The following is an 18,185-nucleotide window of genomic DNA, read 5'->3' as shown; positions in this document are numbered from 1 at the left end:
CACTTTCTTTGTTCTCTGGAGGATGAACATGACTCTAAAGATTTTCATACACATCTTGAACGAATCCACTTGTCCATAGCTACTTTTTTCTTTCCTCAATACTTTAAATAATGAATTATGATTCCTTATATTAATTTAAAAGAAAACATACAGCTCAAGATCTTGACTTTAAAATTAAAGTAGACTTTAATCTAAATTATTTTGTTAGTCTTTTCCAGCCCTTGAGTCTTTGGGTTTTCACACAGTGAATCAAAGCTTTAGTAAGTATATACACTTACAGATCCATTCATTAGATTTCCTTTGTTCATCTTTTACTGTTGTCTTATCCATATGAAAAGTTAGTAGTATCAGTGTATTCAATTCACTAATTGTCCTAAAGTGTGATCTAATAAGAATGGGCTTTTTGGACTCACTTTGCATTGAGAAGATGAATTATTTTCAGATAAGTTTTTCTATATTTATATCTCATTGTCCAGAACAAGAATAACTCCAAAATTCTTCTAGAAAGCTAAGGATCTTAGTTTATCCCAATAGTTGTAAAGGAAATCTCTCACCCAGAAATCTGGATTTTCATGGTAGTGAATGGGACAGAGCATATTACATTAATATATAGATATCTATTCCTCAGAATAATCATCAAATTTGCTTTATTTTTTATTCTGCATTTCAGAAAATGTTTCGTAGTACTGTGTCAGGACTGAAGCAATGCATAACGTGGATTGTAGGATTCAACCTTAGTCTCAGTGCCCATAGCCACTTGCTAGAAGACCTCCAAAACACCGCCTGCATAACATGGCAAATGTTGCAGAACCTGTAAATTATTTAATGGAAGTGCAATCAGGAGTGTGGAGATTCTAACAGACAGTGTTATGCCCCGGTGAAAGTATCCTTCAACATATTCAGGTGTGATGTGAATTCTAAAAATGTCAGTCTTAGAGCTCCAGGTGACAAGATCATCTTTGGATACAGCTCTTCAACACTGAAGAGAAAAGCTGCAGTGAGAGCTGCAGTAGAGAGCTGCAAGATGCATCACGAAAAACGTGGGCTGATGTTTTTCCCCCTGTTGGGTTTCCACCCTCAGTTCTTTACAATGGCAATTGGAACACAACTGCAGAGACCATTTATTGTGCTGGAATAAATGGCAGAAAATATTCTTCCTGCATGCAGCACACCTTTAAAAGGAGTCAGACACACAGTATAAAGACTTTCATGCTTGATTTCTCCATTTTGTCAAGTCCAACCAACCTATCATAAAGGTAGAAACATGATTTTCTTGACTTGGACAGGAATTTAATCAGCTTATTGTAAGATGTTTATCAGAGAAATAACCAAGCCATTCCCTTAGGGGCTTCAAGTTGGAAAGTGGAGAATGTGTGTTTTGCAGCTTCTTTTGCCATTTTATTGGAAAAGTTGGTTATATTGAATTGTGGGATGAAGCAATTTAATATTTTGTTGCCCCTACACTACATGCTAATCTGAATCCCTTGAACCAATGCACTGTTGATTCTAATCGCAATTTATTGCTAGTTAAATAAGGGATCTCTTCAATAAGGAGAAACATAGTTTGTGGGAAGGAAGCTATTTTGGGTTTTAATGAAATTCAAGACAGTAAAACAGCTTAATCGCAGGTTCAGAATTAACTATGTCAAAATGGTATTGCCTGTGCTTGAAAGATTTCACCACCAAATAGCAAAATTCTCATGAGATCACATCTCCTAATAGACTTTTCAGACTTAAGTAGAAATCTCATAGGCATAACTGTTCTCATAGCTGTTCTTCACACTCAGATTGGATCCAGAAAATGAATGCATACATTAAAGGTCAGAACACAGGGGACCCCTCAGTGAATTTTTCAGTATCAGAGGGACTCCTTTCTGAAAACCAGCAATCCTAAGACAGCAGTTTGTTGTTGCACACAGCAAAGATGGTATAAAAACATAATACCAAAAATGCCTTGCTCACTGATGAGTATGTCTGTAAAAATGATGTCTGCCCTCCAGTGCAGTAAATTCTTGTTGTACCAAAAAGTGTACCAAATATGTGTTCTAAGTTTGCTTCCAAAACACAAAATCAATTAGGAAGATTTGATTTCTTTTCTGAATCTATAATTTTTCAAGGATCAGTTGCCTATATTTTGTTTTCTTTTTAACTCCAAAGACTAGAAAAAAATAAATCAACCTTTCCACATTATCAGAAGTAACTCACAAAATGAAACATGTTGGTGTGAAAATTACACATAGTAATTCTTCATGTTAATGGTAGGAAGCAGCAGATGCAGATTGCTATTTAGAACTGGGAAAAACTCATTTTTTCTGATGATATAGAAACCGAAGCTCTTGGAGTATGCATTTTCATTTTACACATCTGAAAACAAGATGAAAACACTAATCAAATTTTTTATATCCTGTGTACTTGAGATTAAGGAGTAGACACTTAAGATGTTACAATATGTACTGAATTATGCCTTTAAATTAATTCATTTTGACTCATATAGTTTATATTTAGTTTCATCAGCTAACCCATTTTTCAGTGAAATCTAAAGTAATACGATATGATAAAATATTTTATATTAAACATGAAGGGCTTAGATAAAAATACATGACATTTCTTTCTCAAGAAATCTGAATCATGCTTTATGGATGAATCAATTTGTAGTTATGGCAAAAAATGTTTCACAAATATAGCTGTAATTCAACAGTAGTACTCTCATTTCTAAAAATGTGATTTACCTCAATTGTAAATCTCTTATTTTGAGCTGGATGCAGTTTGTCTCCTTTGGTGCTAGATGCTTCAATGAAAAGATGAATTCCTGGCAGAGGGCTGGAAAGGGTCACCGAATCTAATTCCTTACTGTTGCAAGTCGCCACATCATCTAATCCTTTAAACTCCACCTTAAAGCTAGTTAGGGTTTGGGTTTTGTCTGTCTCTGTTTCTTCTAATTTCAAGCTTAAATTTTTTTCTTATTTGTTCATATCCATTTGCTGTGCCAACACTGTCTCAGCTTAAAAGTTTTATTTCCTTTTACCTTCTTTTGTCTCAGGCAAACAAGAAAAACTCTTCTGTCACACTACAGGCTTTCCATTCTTATGGTCATCTTCATGGCCCTTCTCTCCACGTACCTGCCAGAATTCAGTGGTTCAACCTGTACAGATTATTCCAGATGAGCTCTCACCTTGTACAATGGCATTGTACTTTCCCATCTTTAGCGATACAACATTTGACGTATCCAAACACTGCATTTTCTTTCTCATGGCTGCATTATAGTGATAGCCTATTGTCAACCTGAGACTACAACTACACCCAAGGATAATTCTTTTACTGTCTTTTCCACGTTAAGAGTAGGAGTTCTGCTGTTAGTCAATCAAATGCAGGACTTCTTTGTCAGTGCAATTGCATTTCATCTTTTTTCTAATGTAGCATTCCTTAAAATCACCTGACTCCTCCTTCCATTCCAGTTCACTCTGAATAGATGATCCGTTCCAATTTCATGTCATCAGCAAATTTCACCTGTTTATTTATTTTTTTGCATCAAAGTTGTTGAAGATATTTAGCCATTTTGGTGCCAGTGCTTGAGGAATTTCATTAGTAATTTCTTTCCAATACATGCATTTCTGTCACCTGCTGGCCTTTGCTTATCTGCTAATAGGAAAAAAAAAAAGGGTAAGCTACTTTATTTTCCTATTCTATTACTCAAAAGCAGATGAACATATATTTTGGACACATGCAGCTCTGGTTTCATGTTTATCAACTGCTTTATTTCTTGCCTGAGATCAATTTTTTAAAAAAAAACATGAAGTTTTAAAAGAGAATTGATATACTCAAAGCAGGGCACCTGAAGTACACTATTTACAGTCTTTACATTTTGTCTTTGTCATAACACTGTGCTTAAAAAACCTAAAGCTCAAGCAGGGTCACCTACAGCAGGTTTCCCAGGACTATGTCCAGACGGCTTTTGACTATCTCCAAGGATGGAGACTCCACAGCCTCGCTGGGCCACCTGTGCAAGTGTTTGACCACCCTCAAAGAAAAAAGGAAAAAAAAGCTTTTTCTTGTGTTTAGATGGAATTTCATGTGGTTTAATTTGTACCAATGGTCATTGACATGTTAGTGGGCACTATTGAGAAGAGTCTGGCTTTGTCTTCTTCATTCCCTCTTGTACCGGGGAGCCCAGAACTGGACACAGTACTCCTGATGTGGCCTCACCAGTGCTGAGTAGAGGGGAAGGATCATCCCCCTCAACCTGCTGGCAACACTCCTCCTAATGCAGCCCAGGATGTTGATGGCCGCCTTTATCACAAGGGTGCATTGCTGACTCATATTCAGCTTGTTGTTCATCAGGATCCTTCATAACTTGTCTTTAGTAATTGCTGCTCACTACAGAAATACCCAGTACAATATAAGTGAGAGTGGATTTTCTCTCGGAGAATGATTTTAAGGATTCGTACAATTCCCTGCAAATTAAGACAATAAGCAACTCAAATAACTACACCATTGCAATGTTGGAACCAGGGTGGAAATTTGGAACTTGTTGTGCAGATTTGTTGAAAATCTTTCCCCTTTTTTCTTTCGGTCCTTTTTAATGTTAACTTGAAGTGATTGACTATATGATGGAATCTCCTATTTAATGACCTTATTAAATGTGAATGATAAATTGCAGATTCAGTGACCAAAGTTTGAGCAAATTATTTTGGCATAGGGGAATCTTGCAAGGTAGCAATAAAGCTCCTCAGTTGTTTATAGCATCTTTGCTTGCTCTTGAATCCCCACTGTTGTGTCTGTGTTCCCTCTGATGCAGTCTTCTTCCCAAACTGATTTCTCACTGAGACACCACAGGGAAGCCCCTGTGAAACAGAAGGTTTGACCTGAGTTGAACTGTAGCCCTACGTATGTGCCTGTTTCCTCACTAAATTCAGAAGTGCAAATGTTTTCTGCTTTGCTTTTTAGACTGGGAACAAATCTCATTAGGTCCTTGTGGTGTCTCTTCTGACTTTTGACCTTTTAGCCTTGGCAAGCCTGCTGTTCGCCAGTCAAGGGACTACCTCTAACACAACAGCTTGGCCACACAGGATCTGTTGCGAGCTGGCTTCACAGCAGGCTGCTGCAGACACTTAGCATTCCCCGTTGGAGAGATTCACACCATTTCACCCTGGAATCTGCATCGCTTTGCTACTCCAGCACAGACCAACCACTGCCTCTGGAGAAGCAGTAATCTTCTAAATATATAGTTGTCAGAATCTTAATGTTTTGTTATGGATCTGGGGGATTGGACCGTGACCCATTATTTCTCCAAGAACATTTTAAGGCCCTGCTCTATAAATATACTGAATAATTCCATCGAATACTGTATAGCATATAAGGGTCTAACACAAAGGTTACTTTTAAGCTTTGTTCTCTAAGGCCTACCTTTCGTTCAATATGAGATCAGAGGTTTCAGCCTATGATAGTACAAGATATATAATTTCTCAATATAAGCACGTGATTAAAGTTCATTACCGCATATAGCAACTACTGCCTTTAGCTGCCTTGCTATAACTGTAATGCACATGACCCAAACTCTAAGATAAAAGCCCTGGTTTCAACCTCAGTAAATGTGCTCCAAGTTTGCAATAAGGCTGATTTAGAAGCAAACACATACTCATTTACTACCACTGAATCAGGCAGTAGCTTGCCTCCACACTTCGTCATCAGATTTTGACTGTCCAATAAAAAATACCCATGAGACACCATGATGAGATGCATGCCCATGAGTCAATGAACAGGACTGATAAGGCAAGATGCAGCCAGGAGACCCCTTTGGACAGAAAAGGAACACATCCTTCTCCATGCCAAACCATCCCTTTTCCCAGGCCCGCTAAGGGCTCTCCCATTGCTCCGGATACACACCCCAAAGTCAATGCACATCCTGCTTCAGCAACTGTAAGGATGGAAGGGTAATATTGCTCAGTGCTTTTCCATTGCCACTCCCTCACAGTTTAAGGTGATGGTCCATTTCTTCCTACAAGAGTTGTAAGAGTGACAGCTGAGTTATCTACTCTTGACCTTTATAAAGGGCCTTATTTTCCCATGCTAGCACGGAGTTCCCATTTCCTCCTCTTCCTGTATAGCATATAAGGGTCTAACACAAAGGTTACTTTTAAGCTTTGTTCTCTAAGGCCTACCTTTCGTTCAATATGAGATCAGAGGTTTCAGCCTATGATAGTACAAGATATATAATTTCTCAATATAAGCACGTGATTAAAGTTCATTACCGCATATAGCAACTACTGCCTTTAGCTGCCTTGCTATAACTGTAATGGCAATTCATGCCTTTTCAACATGATATCCTAGCACAGATGAGGCAAGTGGATCTGTTTGGACTATCTTCTGAGCATAAAAACATGTTCTGATAATGTCATAATAATGAGATCATTCATGAGTGCTGTAGTGCTGTTTCTTCTGAACCCAAAACACCTCCAAAGCAGTTACTCCTTATTATATTAGACAACAAGCATGCAATAATGCACATAAATGAAGAGTAATGAATGAAATGCAACAAAGATTTGAAAACTTCAGCTGGATGTGATCATAAGAAGAAATATTTTCATATGTTATCTATAGCTGGAAAAAGTACAAGAAATTACCAGAACTGAAAGCTTTTGAAGCAATAATACTTAACACCTATTGCAATGAAGTTGTTGACTAGAATATAACATTGCATATGTGGCTCCCTAGCATTTATGTTACCATTTACTCTTGTTGAAAAATACCTACTGCTACTGTGAGGGATCTTTTTATTATTGTTGTTATTATTACAAAATAGTCCAGCAAAATAGCATTGCAAGACTGTGAACTGTCCATCATATTTGAATCATTCTTTCACTATAGGCTCTTTTTCAGTAAAAGTTACTTGGATTTACTAAGAATGCCCTTGAGATGTTTTGCCTGAAATGCTTATTACAGAGCAATACACCTCACATAACCCCTTGCCACTACGGTTTAGTATCTTGTGATTTCCTAGGATTCAGGATTTTTAACTAACAATGTTCATTTTAAAAGTTAAATCTCTAAAAATACTGACAGAAATGAGAGAGTAGACTTTGCACTAGAGATGAAAGAAAAAAGAACATGTTTTCTTCATGGGGGGCTGCAAATATAGTTTGTCTCATGTTTTGTATCTTTGCTCTCTTTCCATAGTGAAATCAGATGAGTTACAAACAATCAAGAAGGAATTAACCCAAATCAAAACAAAAATTGACTCCTTGCTAGGGAGACTGGAAAAGATTGAAAAGCAGCAAAAAGCTGAAGCAGGTAGGTGAAAGAAATTTTTGTCACATGAATTAAATTAGAACCTAGTTATCAGTCAAGCAGACAGACCAGAGAGAACGGAAGCCTTCCAGAAATTTTGCTTCATAATGGAGGCCTGAAGCAAGGTAAATTAACTCTCAGGTGGAACTGTTGGAAGGATAAATTAATATTCTTCACAGAGCATGCAACATCATTTCAAGAATTGCTTTCTATGGTGTAGTAGGAAAAAAAAGAAAATAAAAGATTCTTACTAGATGTTCTGGAAACAAAACATCACTAAAAAATTGACTGAACAGAATTAAGTTAGAGGTTGCTGACCTTAGGGGTGCTTGTGCTATCCACTTTAAGAATTATTAGATGGTCTATAACAGGAATTATTGTCTGGGCAAGAGGCAATAGTCACAAGTTGCAGCAATGGAAATTCCTGTTTGACGTAAGGAAAAGAGCTGCAACTAAGCAGTATAGCAGGTTGCCCAGAGAGATTGTAGTAGCTCCATCCTTGGAGACATTCAAAACTCATTGGGCCAAGGCCCCATGGACCTGCACCAAACTTGGAGTTTGGCCCTGCTTTGAAGAGGGGTCGAACTTGGAGAGTCCAGAGATCCCTTCCAACCTAAGCTATTGTGTGAAGCTGTTGCATCTCTCTAAAACCAGCCGCACCTCTAGTTTAGCTTTCTCTGGCTTAAAATGTTTTGTTTTGAGGCAAACCTTGGGAATGACAAAATCCAACACTGCTTTTTAATTTAATCAAGATCTTTATTTCTATCATTGCAGTGAGCATTTTGTTAGCTGAATGATCTCACCTGGCAGCACTTTAAAGCCATACCGAGCAGTTATAAGGGATTTATAAGGTTGCATTTTCACCACGGTATATATAGAAAACAATCTCAGTTCTTAACACTGTCTGTGGTATTTCCTTGGCTATTTCCTTATAAATCACATGGTATATCTCTGTACAGGAGCTGTGTACTAGCAAGCTGATTTTGATGAGAGCCAGCAGTGAAACGGAAGCCTTATCTTGTGAAAAATCTCAATGTTCTTATTTTTTTTCCCCCTCCATTCTCTGATGAAAATTTTTTATGTATTTTGTGTGAAATGTGTGAAAGAAATTCTGCCTTAAAATCCACAACTGCCTGGGTGTCTGGGCACTCAGATTTGTGTCCCTTGCCTAACTCCAATCAGCTACGTGAAGCCAAAAAGACCCAACAGGACACATAAAAAGAGCTCCATCAAGACTGTCTAAAACATTGGTGGGAATTAGCAGTTGAGGTTCATGAACCTGACACAGGCAAAATAGATATTTAGATCTGGATGCCTCCTGTTCCCGTGCCTGCCCTATTTGCTGATCTGTTGCAGAGGTATCTCTCTGAACCCAGAATTTTCCTACTGGCATTCAGAAATAACTCTAATGAATGTCTTCCTAGGGCAGAACACTACGGAAAAATATTTTGTGGTTAACAATTTGAAACAAAACAAAACAAAACAAAACAAAACAAAACAAAAACAGCTCTTTAAAAACCCTACCTTTTATTTACAATCATTTTCTAAGTTGACAGACAAGGACCAATCCCTCAGCTGTTATAGTTCACCCCACCAAATAAGTTGAGTGCTTTTTTCCAAGTCTAAGGTAAACCATTAGTACAGAGTGTGATTATCCCTTTTAGGAAAACTGTACACAATATGTATTCATTATATTCTATTTTGTACTTTATGCAAGTTAAACAAAAGTTGGAATAATCAGTGAAGATGTAATTGCAAGGCACTCCATTGAATCACTTGTGTACTGAAATGCTCTGAGATGGCACATCCCTACTTCAGGGAGCTTTTATATAAAATCCATTACTATGCAAAACAACCTGCATGTCATTGTACTTTGATATCCAATTTTCACGTTTGCTAAAGGACTGTAGTGAACTCATTTAAATAGAAATCAGCTCAAAGAGGAAAACGTTGATTTGTATTGAATCATACTGTTACGCCTTTTGAAGACAAGCAATGAATAATCTCCTCAGAGATTAAAAACTGGTTTCAAATTGTTGATGTTTTAAAACATCACGTGTAAAACCTGTCCCCTATTCCTTGCCTGTCATCAGAGGGTGTGAGGAGAAAAAATACCTCAGAGACACCAGTAAACCTGGATCCCCATTTAAGTCTCCTGAGCTGATGAAGAGGGTTATGCAGCCTGGGTGATTAGTCTGCAGATGATTGCTTCCTCAGCTAAAAGATTTGTATAAGATAAGACTACATCTGCAGCTGAACTATTTCATTTATGGTGTCAGATGTGACATGATTTTGTCCCTTCTCTATGGTTTGGCAATATTATTTCTTACATTCCTCTGCCAGAAGGTGTGCCCTCACTAAGACTGGGATCAGAGAGAGGATCTATGTCTTGTTTACACGAAACAAAAATCAAGCCATCATCTTGCCTTTTTGGCTTTTTAAGTTTTCATCACTTTCATGAAGAATATTCAGTTATTAATCTTAAAGGTTATACATCTGGAGGAATGTGACAGGTTAAACAGACAAACTGGACAAGCTCAGTGCATACATTGGTTACTGCTCTACAGCTGTGTGAAAACTCTCCTTACAATAACGGCTGTTGTTCTGTCTTTTACTATTATCAACCCCTGACCATTGCAATAGAGGGAATATAGATAAGAGGATTTCCTATACATAGGGAAACTGCAAGAATAGCTCCTTTGTTTGTAAGAATCTGAATCCAGAAGCCAGGGATAAGAAGCTGTTCTGATGTGAAGAAATTGTTGGAGGAGAATATTCTCCCTGTAATATGAGAGATGGGTGCTGAAAGGTAGGATCTAAAGTTTAGCTTCTCAGAAGAGCCCAAAACAGTTAGATGCTGAGCTGGTATTTTAGACTCTGAAGAACCCAGCCTACATTCTCATTCAAACAATTAAGTAAGTGAGCTTTTTTTTTTTTTTTTGGCAGCTGTATCCTAAGAGTTTTCCCATTTAAATGTATTAAGTCCATAATTTCAGGAACCCTTTTTGAAAGCCTTGACCAAAGTTGATTCAGTTGTCACTGCCACAGCTGGGTTAATCTCAGAAGTGGCTTGAAGCAGAAGGTGATGGGGCAGGACATAGTAGGCATAGCTGGCTTAATCCACATTTCCTTGCGCAGTAAGGCAAGTAACACAATGACTTATAACTAGCATGGTATTTTATAGAGGACCTTACCAATAGATGATGAGGCTCATGGCTGAATCCTCTACTAATATGTGTGACTACAGTACTGTCAAAGCAGTTATCTAAGATGACTTTTTATTCTTTAAGTCCAAGAATCTTTCTGAAGAAATTATGACTAAGGGAGAAAAGCTTACTTGTGTCTTCAGTAAACGAATTTGAACATGAGGGATTAGAGACTAACAAAGACTGAAGAGATGAAAGTAAGTTGCAAAATAAATGTGTAGAGGTAGAAGGAAAAACAAATGTCTTGGTTTAAGATTATGATACAGAGAAGTGTGAGCAGATTTGAATACTATATGCAGCTGGTAATAATTCATAGTAAAATAATAATAAATTCATAGAGAAGAAAAATACAGAGTTTCACAGGCAACCTGCAGATTCTTTGCGTGTCCAATAAGACATGTGATGCACTACTAGTGTTACAGAACAGTCAATCTAACGAAGAAAGAAATGGTTTTGTTCTAGAAATTTGATCATTGATGGGTATTGCATCCTCAGACTGAAAAGACATTGGTATTCCAGCTACAGGCAACCAATTCTCTGGCCTGTATTCACTTTGAGTACATAAAGCTTTTCATCTAAACTCCTGATGTGCATAGGAATAAGATTCTGATCCCTCCAACCACTCTTCTGGCCAGTCTGTCTCTGTCATTTCTCCCTCAATCCTCCTCTGGATTTCTGCTGGCTGGATGAAATTCCTCAGCATATCCAGGAGTCTCGCAATACCTAATCACAACAATGCAGCTATCTGCACTAAGCCAACCAGAACAAACCCTCTGGGCCTGCATGGAAATAGTCTTTCTGTTCACCACTTTGCAGAAATTACAGAAAGGCCTATATTTGGGTAATTGGAGGGGGACATTCTCTAGTTACCTTGGCACATTATACCAATGGGGAGAAACTGTTACTTTACTCCATAAAAAATGTGTTCAGTTGTCTAGAAGGATTTGTTGATTATCTGTATGGTTGTTGAGCTATATTCACAGCAAATTTATGCAAATCCTCATGCACTTATTGGCAATTAACAGCCTTTTGCTTCTCAGAGCATAGAGATTTATGTACTTCCCATTGGCTGCAGATAAATAAATATATGGTGATTATGCCAATTGGATTCCCAGGGCAAAGCAAAGTCCAGAAAATGAAAAAGGTGGATCTGCTGGTACATCAAGCCTTCATCCACTGCATGAGATAGATGAGCATGTTGGTACTATGGTTGATTTATGCATTAATTTTTGAAAACAAGGGTTTTGATCATATTTGCCTGGTAGGTACTAACACACTGATTTTTACAAAGCTAGCTCATCTGGAGATGGGAAGCTTAGGTTTCTTCCTCAGAGCACTTTTCTTTGCCACCAACAGGGAAGGCTACTGAATCTCTATAGAGTATGTTTTCCTTACAGAAGCTCAAAAGAAACAAGTGGAAGATAATGCTGATTTGATTCAAGAGGAATGCATATCAGAGAATGCAGATAACTCTACAGAAGAGCCAATTGAAGGAGGGCCAGATGCAGATGGGGATGGAGAAGAGATGACTGATGGGATAGAGGAGGATTTTGATGAGGATGGCAGCAATGAGCTGGTAAGGAATAACCATGCCATGTCTGTCTATATAGTTGCTACAAGTAACCACAGAGAACCAACAATCTGGATTAACAAAAAAAGCTCACAGCAGCACTGTGATGTTCTATAACTAGTGCGTAGTCCTACATTCTTCATACACTGTAGTAAAAATTAAGCATAGGGCCCTCTGAGGATAAACAAGAAAAATATATTTTACTACACTTAGTGATTTTAGAAAGGAAATGAAATGCACTGTAAATTGTTTTACATTTATGATTTTACATTTAATGAAACGTAGATGGGGGGAGGGAGGGGAAGTAACGATGTTTTCCTAACTGAAGCATTTCAAAATCAAATAAGATTCTAGAAAGGAGAATTTTCTCATTAGTAAACATGTGCTCCCCCATAATTCCCAGTCCCTGTCTTCCACGTGTATCTTCTGCAGGCTGCGTTGGCAGCTACAGTTTTTTTTGATGGAAGGATTTGATGGGAAATGTTTGGCTAAGAAATGTTTGGGTTTTCAGCCTGAGCCTGCACATTTCATGAAATGAAATTTCATGAAATTTCATGCCCATCATGTTGTTAAACTTCTAAGTTCTTCTCGAGAAACATTAAAAAATATTTTGAAAGTCAGATTTATGCTTCTTTCTTCATTCCTAATAAGAATGGATCAGTCACATTGTTTTAGACTCTATAATATTCTCCCTCTCTTCCCAGCCTTCATATTCTTTTGCTTTGAGCAGAAATCACTTCTGTTGCTCAGTGTCACTGTTCCTGCTTGCGTTTTAACACACATTTAATCATGTCTGCACTGTAAAAATCATTCAGTGATACTAACAGAAGTCAGTCAGCAATGGGCACAGCTGAACCAACAGCAAGTCTGGAGTAACAGGGCATGTGAATAACCAGTGTTTTGTACTGTTTACCGCAAAAGCAATTTAAACCTACTGCTAATTTGAGGATCTGTGTCCCTTTAGCCAGCACAAGGCCCACTTGAATTTATAAATCCTGAATAGCATTATGCCCAGAAGAAGCTACTACAACCTGAATCCCCTCATCTTTTAACATGCAATGTAGAATAGATGACATTATCACTTTTTCTTAAAGGAATAGGTTCTCCTGTACAGGTATCTGTAAGCAGTTGCCACTCTGAATTTGTAGGAAGTTGAAATTTCGTAATGAATAAGTAGTTGTAAATATAATATCCCACCATGGCTAATACCTGATCAGCTGAAGTGATATTAGCAATACGGATGACCACAGTTTAGCAAAACTGGTGGGATTTGCACTAATTAGGTGTCAGACTCCCTGCTGCAGACACATAAGTGGGGAACTTAATGTACAGTATATTAGCCTCTGACTGTTCAGTACTGTCATTTCACACTGTGGGTATGACATATTTAGCATATATCTACACTATATAATGAAGCATGATGTAGAAGAAATTTTTCATCTAGAAAAGGCCTAAGCAGCAAAGTTTCTAAAAAGCAAGCAGCACAGGAAGACTTCATTAGCAGTGAAAGTCTGGAATTGGCACGGCCAGATTCGCACACCGCTGCTTCCAAGTGAAAAAGCCTTTCCAAGATTTATGTTATATGAAGTGCAGTGTGTTGCAGACACAGCTCCAAAGACAGCTCAGAGGTCTGAGCCACACATCTAAGGCACAGGGAGGAACCACTCCAGTTCAGAGGCATGCCATTACTGAGCCCCTTGCGTGCCGGGAGGAGGTGGCTCCCTGCACGTGGAGAGAGGTGTCCTCTGCCTTGCGCCCTAGCACTCATGAACAATATCCCCCCCATCACAACATGCTGGTAGCAAGGAAAGGCCAAGGAAGAGCGCTTATGTGCATCCCCTCGGTCAAGTGCACCCCATCCCAGACGGAGCCCCTACGCAAACACACATCTGTCCAGGCCTCCGGCTGCAGGGAGTGCCTGAGGCTGTCCCTTGTACAGGAGGGCAGCAGAGACGATGCCTGTGTGCGCTGTGACCAGGTGGATGATCTGCTCAGCCTGGTGGCAGAGCTGAAAGAGGAAGTGGAGAGGCTAAGGAGTATCAGGGAGTGCGAGAGAGAGATAGATTGGTGGAGCCGCACCCTGCCATCCCTGAGGCAAGGGCAGCACACGGAGGCTCCGCAAGAAGCGGAGGAACCCCTGCCCTCTTGCCACCAGGCAGAAGGAGGAGACCCAGGCGACGGAGGGGAATGGACACAGGTCCCTGCTCGGGGTGCCCGGTGAACCCCTGGCCGGCCTTCCTCGCCTCAACCTTCCCAGCTGCCCCTACACAACAGATACGGGGCTCTGGAACTTGAGGGCCAGACGAACGAGGACGAAGATGAAGGCCCATCCAGGGGGTTGCCCGAGGAGAGGCAGCCAGCCCCACAAATTACGACTGCCTCCGCTAAGAAAAAAAGGAGGGTAATTGTCATAGGTGATTCCCTTCTGAGGGGGACCGAGGGCCCAATTTGTCGGCTGGACCCATCCCACAGGGAAGTCTGCTGCCTCCCTGGGGCCCGGGTGAAGGACATTACTAGGAAACTCCCTAGTCTCGTGCAGGCCTCCGATTACTACCCACTACTGGTTATACAGGCTGGCAGTGAGGAGGTTGCAGGGAGAAGTCCCGAAGGGATCAAAAGGGACTTCAGGGCGCTGGGGCGACTGGTGGGAGGATCGGGAGCACAGGTAGTTTTTTCCTCGATCCCTTTAGTGGCAGGGCAGAACACTGAAAGGAACAGGAAAACTCATCGGATCAACACGTGGCTCAGGGGCTGGTGCCATCGACAGAATTTTGGCTTCTTTGACCACGGGGAGGTTTACACGGCACCGGGCCTGCTGGCGACGGACGGAGTTCAGCTGTCTCGCAGGGGGAAAAGGATTCTCGCGTATGAGTTGGCCGGGCTCATCGAGAGGGCTTTAAACTAGATTCGAAGAGGGACGGGGATAAAACCAGGCTCTCTACAGAAGAGCCTAGGGACCGCACGCCATTGTCGGGGGAGAAATCGGCAGCCCAGCTGAAGTGCATCTATACCAATGCACACAGCATGGGCGGCAAACAGGAGGAGCTGGAAGCCATTGTGCAGCGGGGTAGCTATGACTTAGTCGCCATCACGGAAACGTGGTGGGATGAGTCTCACGATTGGAGTGCTGCAATGGACGGCTACAAGCTCTTCAGAAGGGACAGGCGAGGAAGGAGAGGCGGTGGAGTAGCCCTGTATGTTAGGGAATGCTTCGACTGTCTAGAGCTCGATGGTAGTGATGACGAGGTCGAGTGCTTGTGGGTAAGGATGAGGGGGAAGGCCAACAAGGCAGATATCCTGCTGGGGGTCTGTTATAGACCACCTAGCCAGGAAGAGGAGGCAGATGAAATATTCTACCAGAGGCTGGCAGAAGTCTCCCAGTCGCTAGCCCTTGTTCTCGTGGGGGACTTCAACTTTCCGGATGTCTGCTGGAAATACCACACAGCAGAGAGGAAACAGTCGAGGAGGTTCCTGGAGTGTGTGGAGGATAACTTCCTGACGCAGCTGGTAAGCGAGCCCACCAGGGGAGATGCCTCACTTGACCTGCTGTTCACGAACAGAGAAGGGCTGGTGGGAGATGTGGTGGTCGGAGGCCGGCTTGGGCTTAGCGACCATGAAATGGTAGAATTCTCGATACTTGGTGAAGTAAAGAGGGGGGCCAGCAAAACCGCTACCATGGACTTCCGGCGGGCGGACTTTGGCCTGCTCAGGACATTGGTGGAGAGGGTCCCTTGGGAGACAGTCCTGAAGGGCAAAGGGGTCCAGGAAGGCTGGACGTTCTTCAAGAAGGAAGTCTTAAAGGCGCAGGAGCGGGCTGTCCCCATGTGTCGAAAGAAGAACGGGCGGGGAAGGCGACCGGCCTGGCTGAACGGGGAGCTCTGGCTGGGACTCAGGGAAAAAAGGAGAGTTTATCACTTGTGGAGGAAGGGTCAGGCAACTCAGGAAGAGTACAGGGATCGAGTTAGGTCGTGCAGAGAGGAAATTAGAAAGGCAAAAGCCCGGCTAGAACTCAACCTGGCCACTGTCGTGAGAGACAACAAAAAATGCTTTTACAAGTATGTTAATGACAAAAGGAGAGCCAAGGAGAATCTCCATGCTCTATTGGATGCGGGGGGGAACGTTGCCACCAAGGACGAGGATAAGGCTGAGGTACTCAACGCCTTCTTTGCCTCAGTCTTTAGTAGTCAGAGTGGTTATCCTCAGGGTACTCAGCCCCCTGAGCTGGAAGACAGGGACGACGAGCAGGATAAACCCCCCATAATTCAAGAGGATGAAGTTCATGACCTGCTATGCCACCTGGACGTTCACAAGTCTATGGGGCCGGATGGGATCCACCCGAGGGTACTGAGGGAGCTGGCAGAGCAGCTTGCCGAGCTGCTCTCCATCATTTACCAGCAGTCCTGGTTAACTGGGGAGGTCCCGGACGACTGGAGGCTCGCCAATGTGACGCCCATCTACAAGAAGGGCCGGAGGGAGGATCCGGGGAACTACAGACCGGTCAGCCTGACCTCGGTGCCGGGGAAGATCATGGAGCGGTTGGTTTTGAGGGTGCTCACGAGCCATGTGCGGGACAACCAGGGGATCAGGCCCAGCCAGCACGGGTTCATGGAAGGCAGGTCCTGCTTGACCAACCTGATCTCCTTCTATGACCAGGTGACCCGCCTCGTGGATGAGGGAAAGGCAGTGGATGTGGTCTACTTGGACTTCAGTAAGGCCTTTGACACTGTCTCCCACAGCATTCTCCTAGAGAAGCTGGCGGCTCACGGCCTAAACAGGTACACTCTTCGCTGGATAAAAAACTGGCTGGACGGCCGAGCCCAGAGAGTTGTGGTGAACGGAGTTAAATCCAGTTGGCGGCCGGTCACGAGCGGTGTTCCCCAGGGCTCAGTACTGGGGCCGGTCCTGTTCAATATCTTCATTAATGATCTGGACGAGGGGATCGAGTGGAACCTCAGTAAGTTTGCAGACGACACCAAGCTGGGTGGGAGTGTTGATCTGCTGGAGGGCAGGAAGGCTCTGCAGAGGGACCTGGACAGGCTGGATCGATGGGCCGAGGCCAACTGTATGAGATTCAACAAGGCCAAGTGCCGGGTCCTGCACTTCGGCCACAACAACCCCATGCAATGCTACAGGCTTGGGGAAGAGTGGCTGGAAAGCTGCCCAGAGGAAAAGGACCTGGGGGTGCTGGTTGACAGCCGGCTGAACATGAGCCGGCAGTGTGCCCAGGTGGCCAAGAAGGCCAACGGCATCCTGGCCTGTATCAGAAATAGTGTGGCCAGCAGGAGTAGGGAGGTGATCGTGCCCCTGTACTCGGCACTGGTGAGGCCGCACCTCGAATACTGTGTTCAGTTTTGGGCCCCTCACTACAAGAAGGACATGGAGGTGCTGGAGCGTGTCCAGAGGAGGGCAATGAAGCTGGTGAAGGGCCTGGAGCACAAGTCTGATGAGGAGCGGCTGAGGGAACTGGGGTTGTTTAGCCTGGAGAAGAGGAGGCTGAGGGGAGACCTCATCGCGCTCTACAACTACCTGAAAGGAGGTTGTAGCGAGGTGGGTGTTGGTCTCTTCTCCCAAGTAACTAGCGATAGGACAAGAGGAAATGGCCTCAAGTTGCGCCAAGGGAGGTTTAGATTGAACATTAGGAAAAATTTCTTTACTGAAAGAGTGGTCAGGCCTTGGAACAGGCTGCCCAGGGAAGTGGTGGAGTCACCATCCCTGGAGGTATTTAAAAGACGTGTAGATGAGGCCCTTAGGGACATGGTGTAGTGGGCATGGTGGTGTTGGGTTGACGGTTGGACACGATGATCTTAGAGGTCTTTTCCAACCTGTATGATTCTATGATTCTATGATCCCTGTGCCAGGGCAGTGGAGCCAGGCAGCCGCATGCCTTCCACCTTCCCTAACGCTGGGACCTTCTAGCCAAGAAGCTGGCAGTATTGCACACTTTAAAGCTCAGAACGAGATTGCCACTGATGTAAAATCCTTGTGCTTTTTATCCTCCCTTGCCATTTTTGTCAGGCTTTGGAAGAGGCCACTTCACCTTAGTTTTCCTCCCTGCTATGATGGGATAATAACACTTTCTTTCTTTTGCAAAGCCTAGGGAGATAAGTGAATGAAAAACTGCTATG

General features: G+C 42.3%; 1 protein-coding gene across 8 annotated transcripts in view; it reads left to right on the top strand.

Moving 5' to 3' along the window:
- RALYL (RALY RNA binding protein like) overlaps positions 1 to 18,185 on the top strand; it is a 427,011-nt gene that overhangs the window by 389,984 nt on the left and 18,842 nt on the right. For all 8 annotated transcript variants that reach the window (XM_075141585.1, XM_075141587.1, XM_075141584.1 and 5 more), the window contains 2 exons: positions 7,174 to 7,287; positions 11,888 to 12,066. In XM_075141585.1, the coding sequence (XP_074997686.1) occupies positions 7,174 to 7,287; positions 11,888 to 12,066 (293 nt within the window). The remainder of the gene's footprint in view (positions 1 to 7,173; positions 7,288 to 11,887; positions 12,067 to 18,185) is intronic.

The sequence above is a fragment of the Calonectris borealis genome, chromosome 2 (genome assembly GCF_964195595.1).
Source record: "Calonectris borealis chromosome 2, bCalBor7.hap1.2, whole genome shotgun sequence".
NCBI lineage: Eukaryota > Metazoa > Chordata > Aves > Procellariiformes > Procellariidae > Calonectris > Calonectris borealis.
Note: the sequence above shows the minus strand (reverse complement) of the source record. Positions and strands in the feature narration are given on the sequence as shown.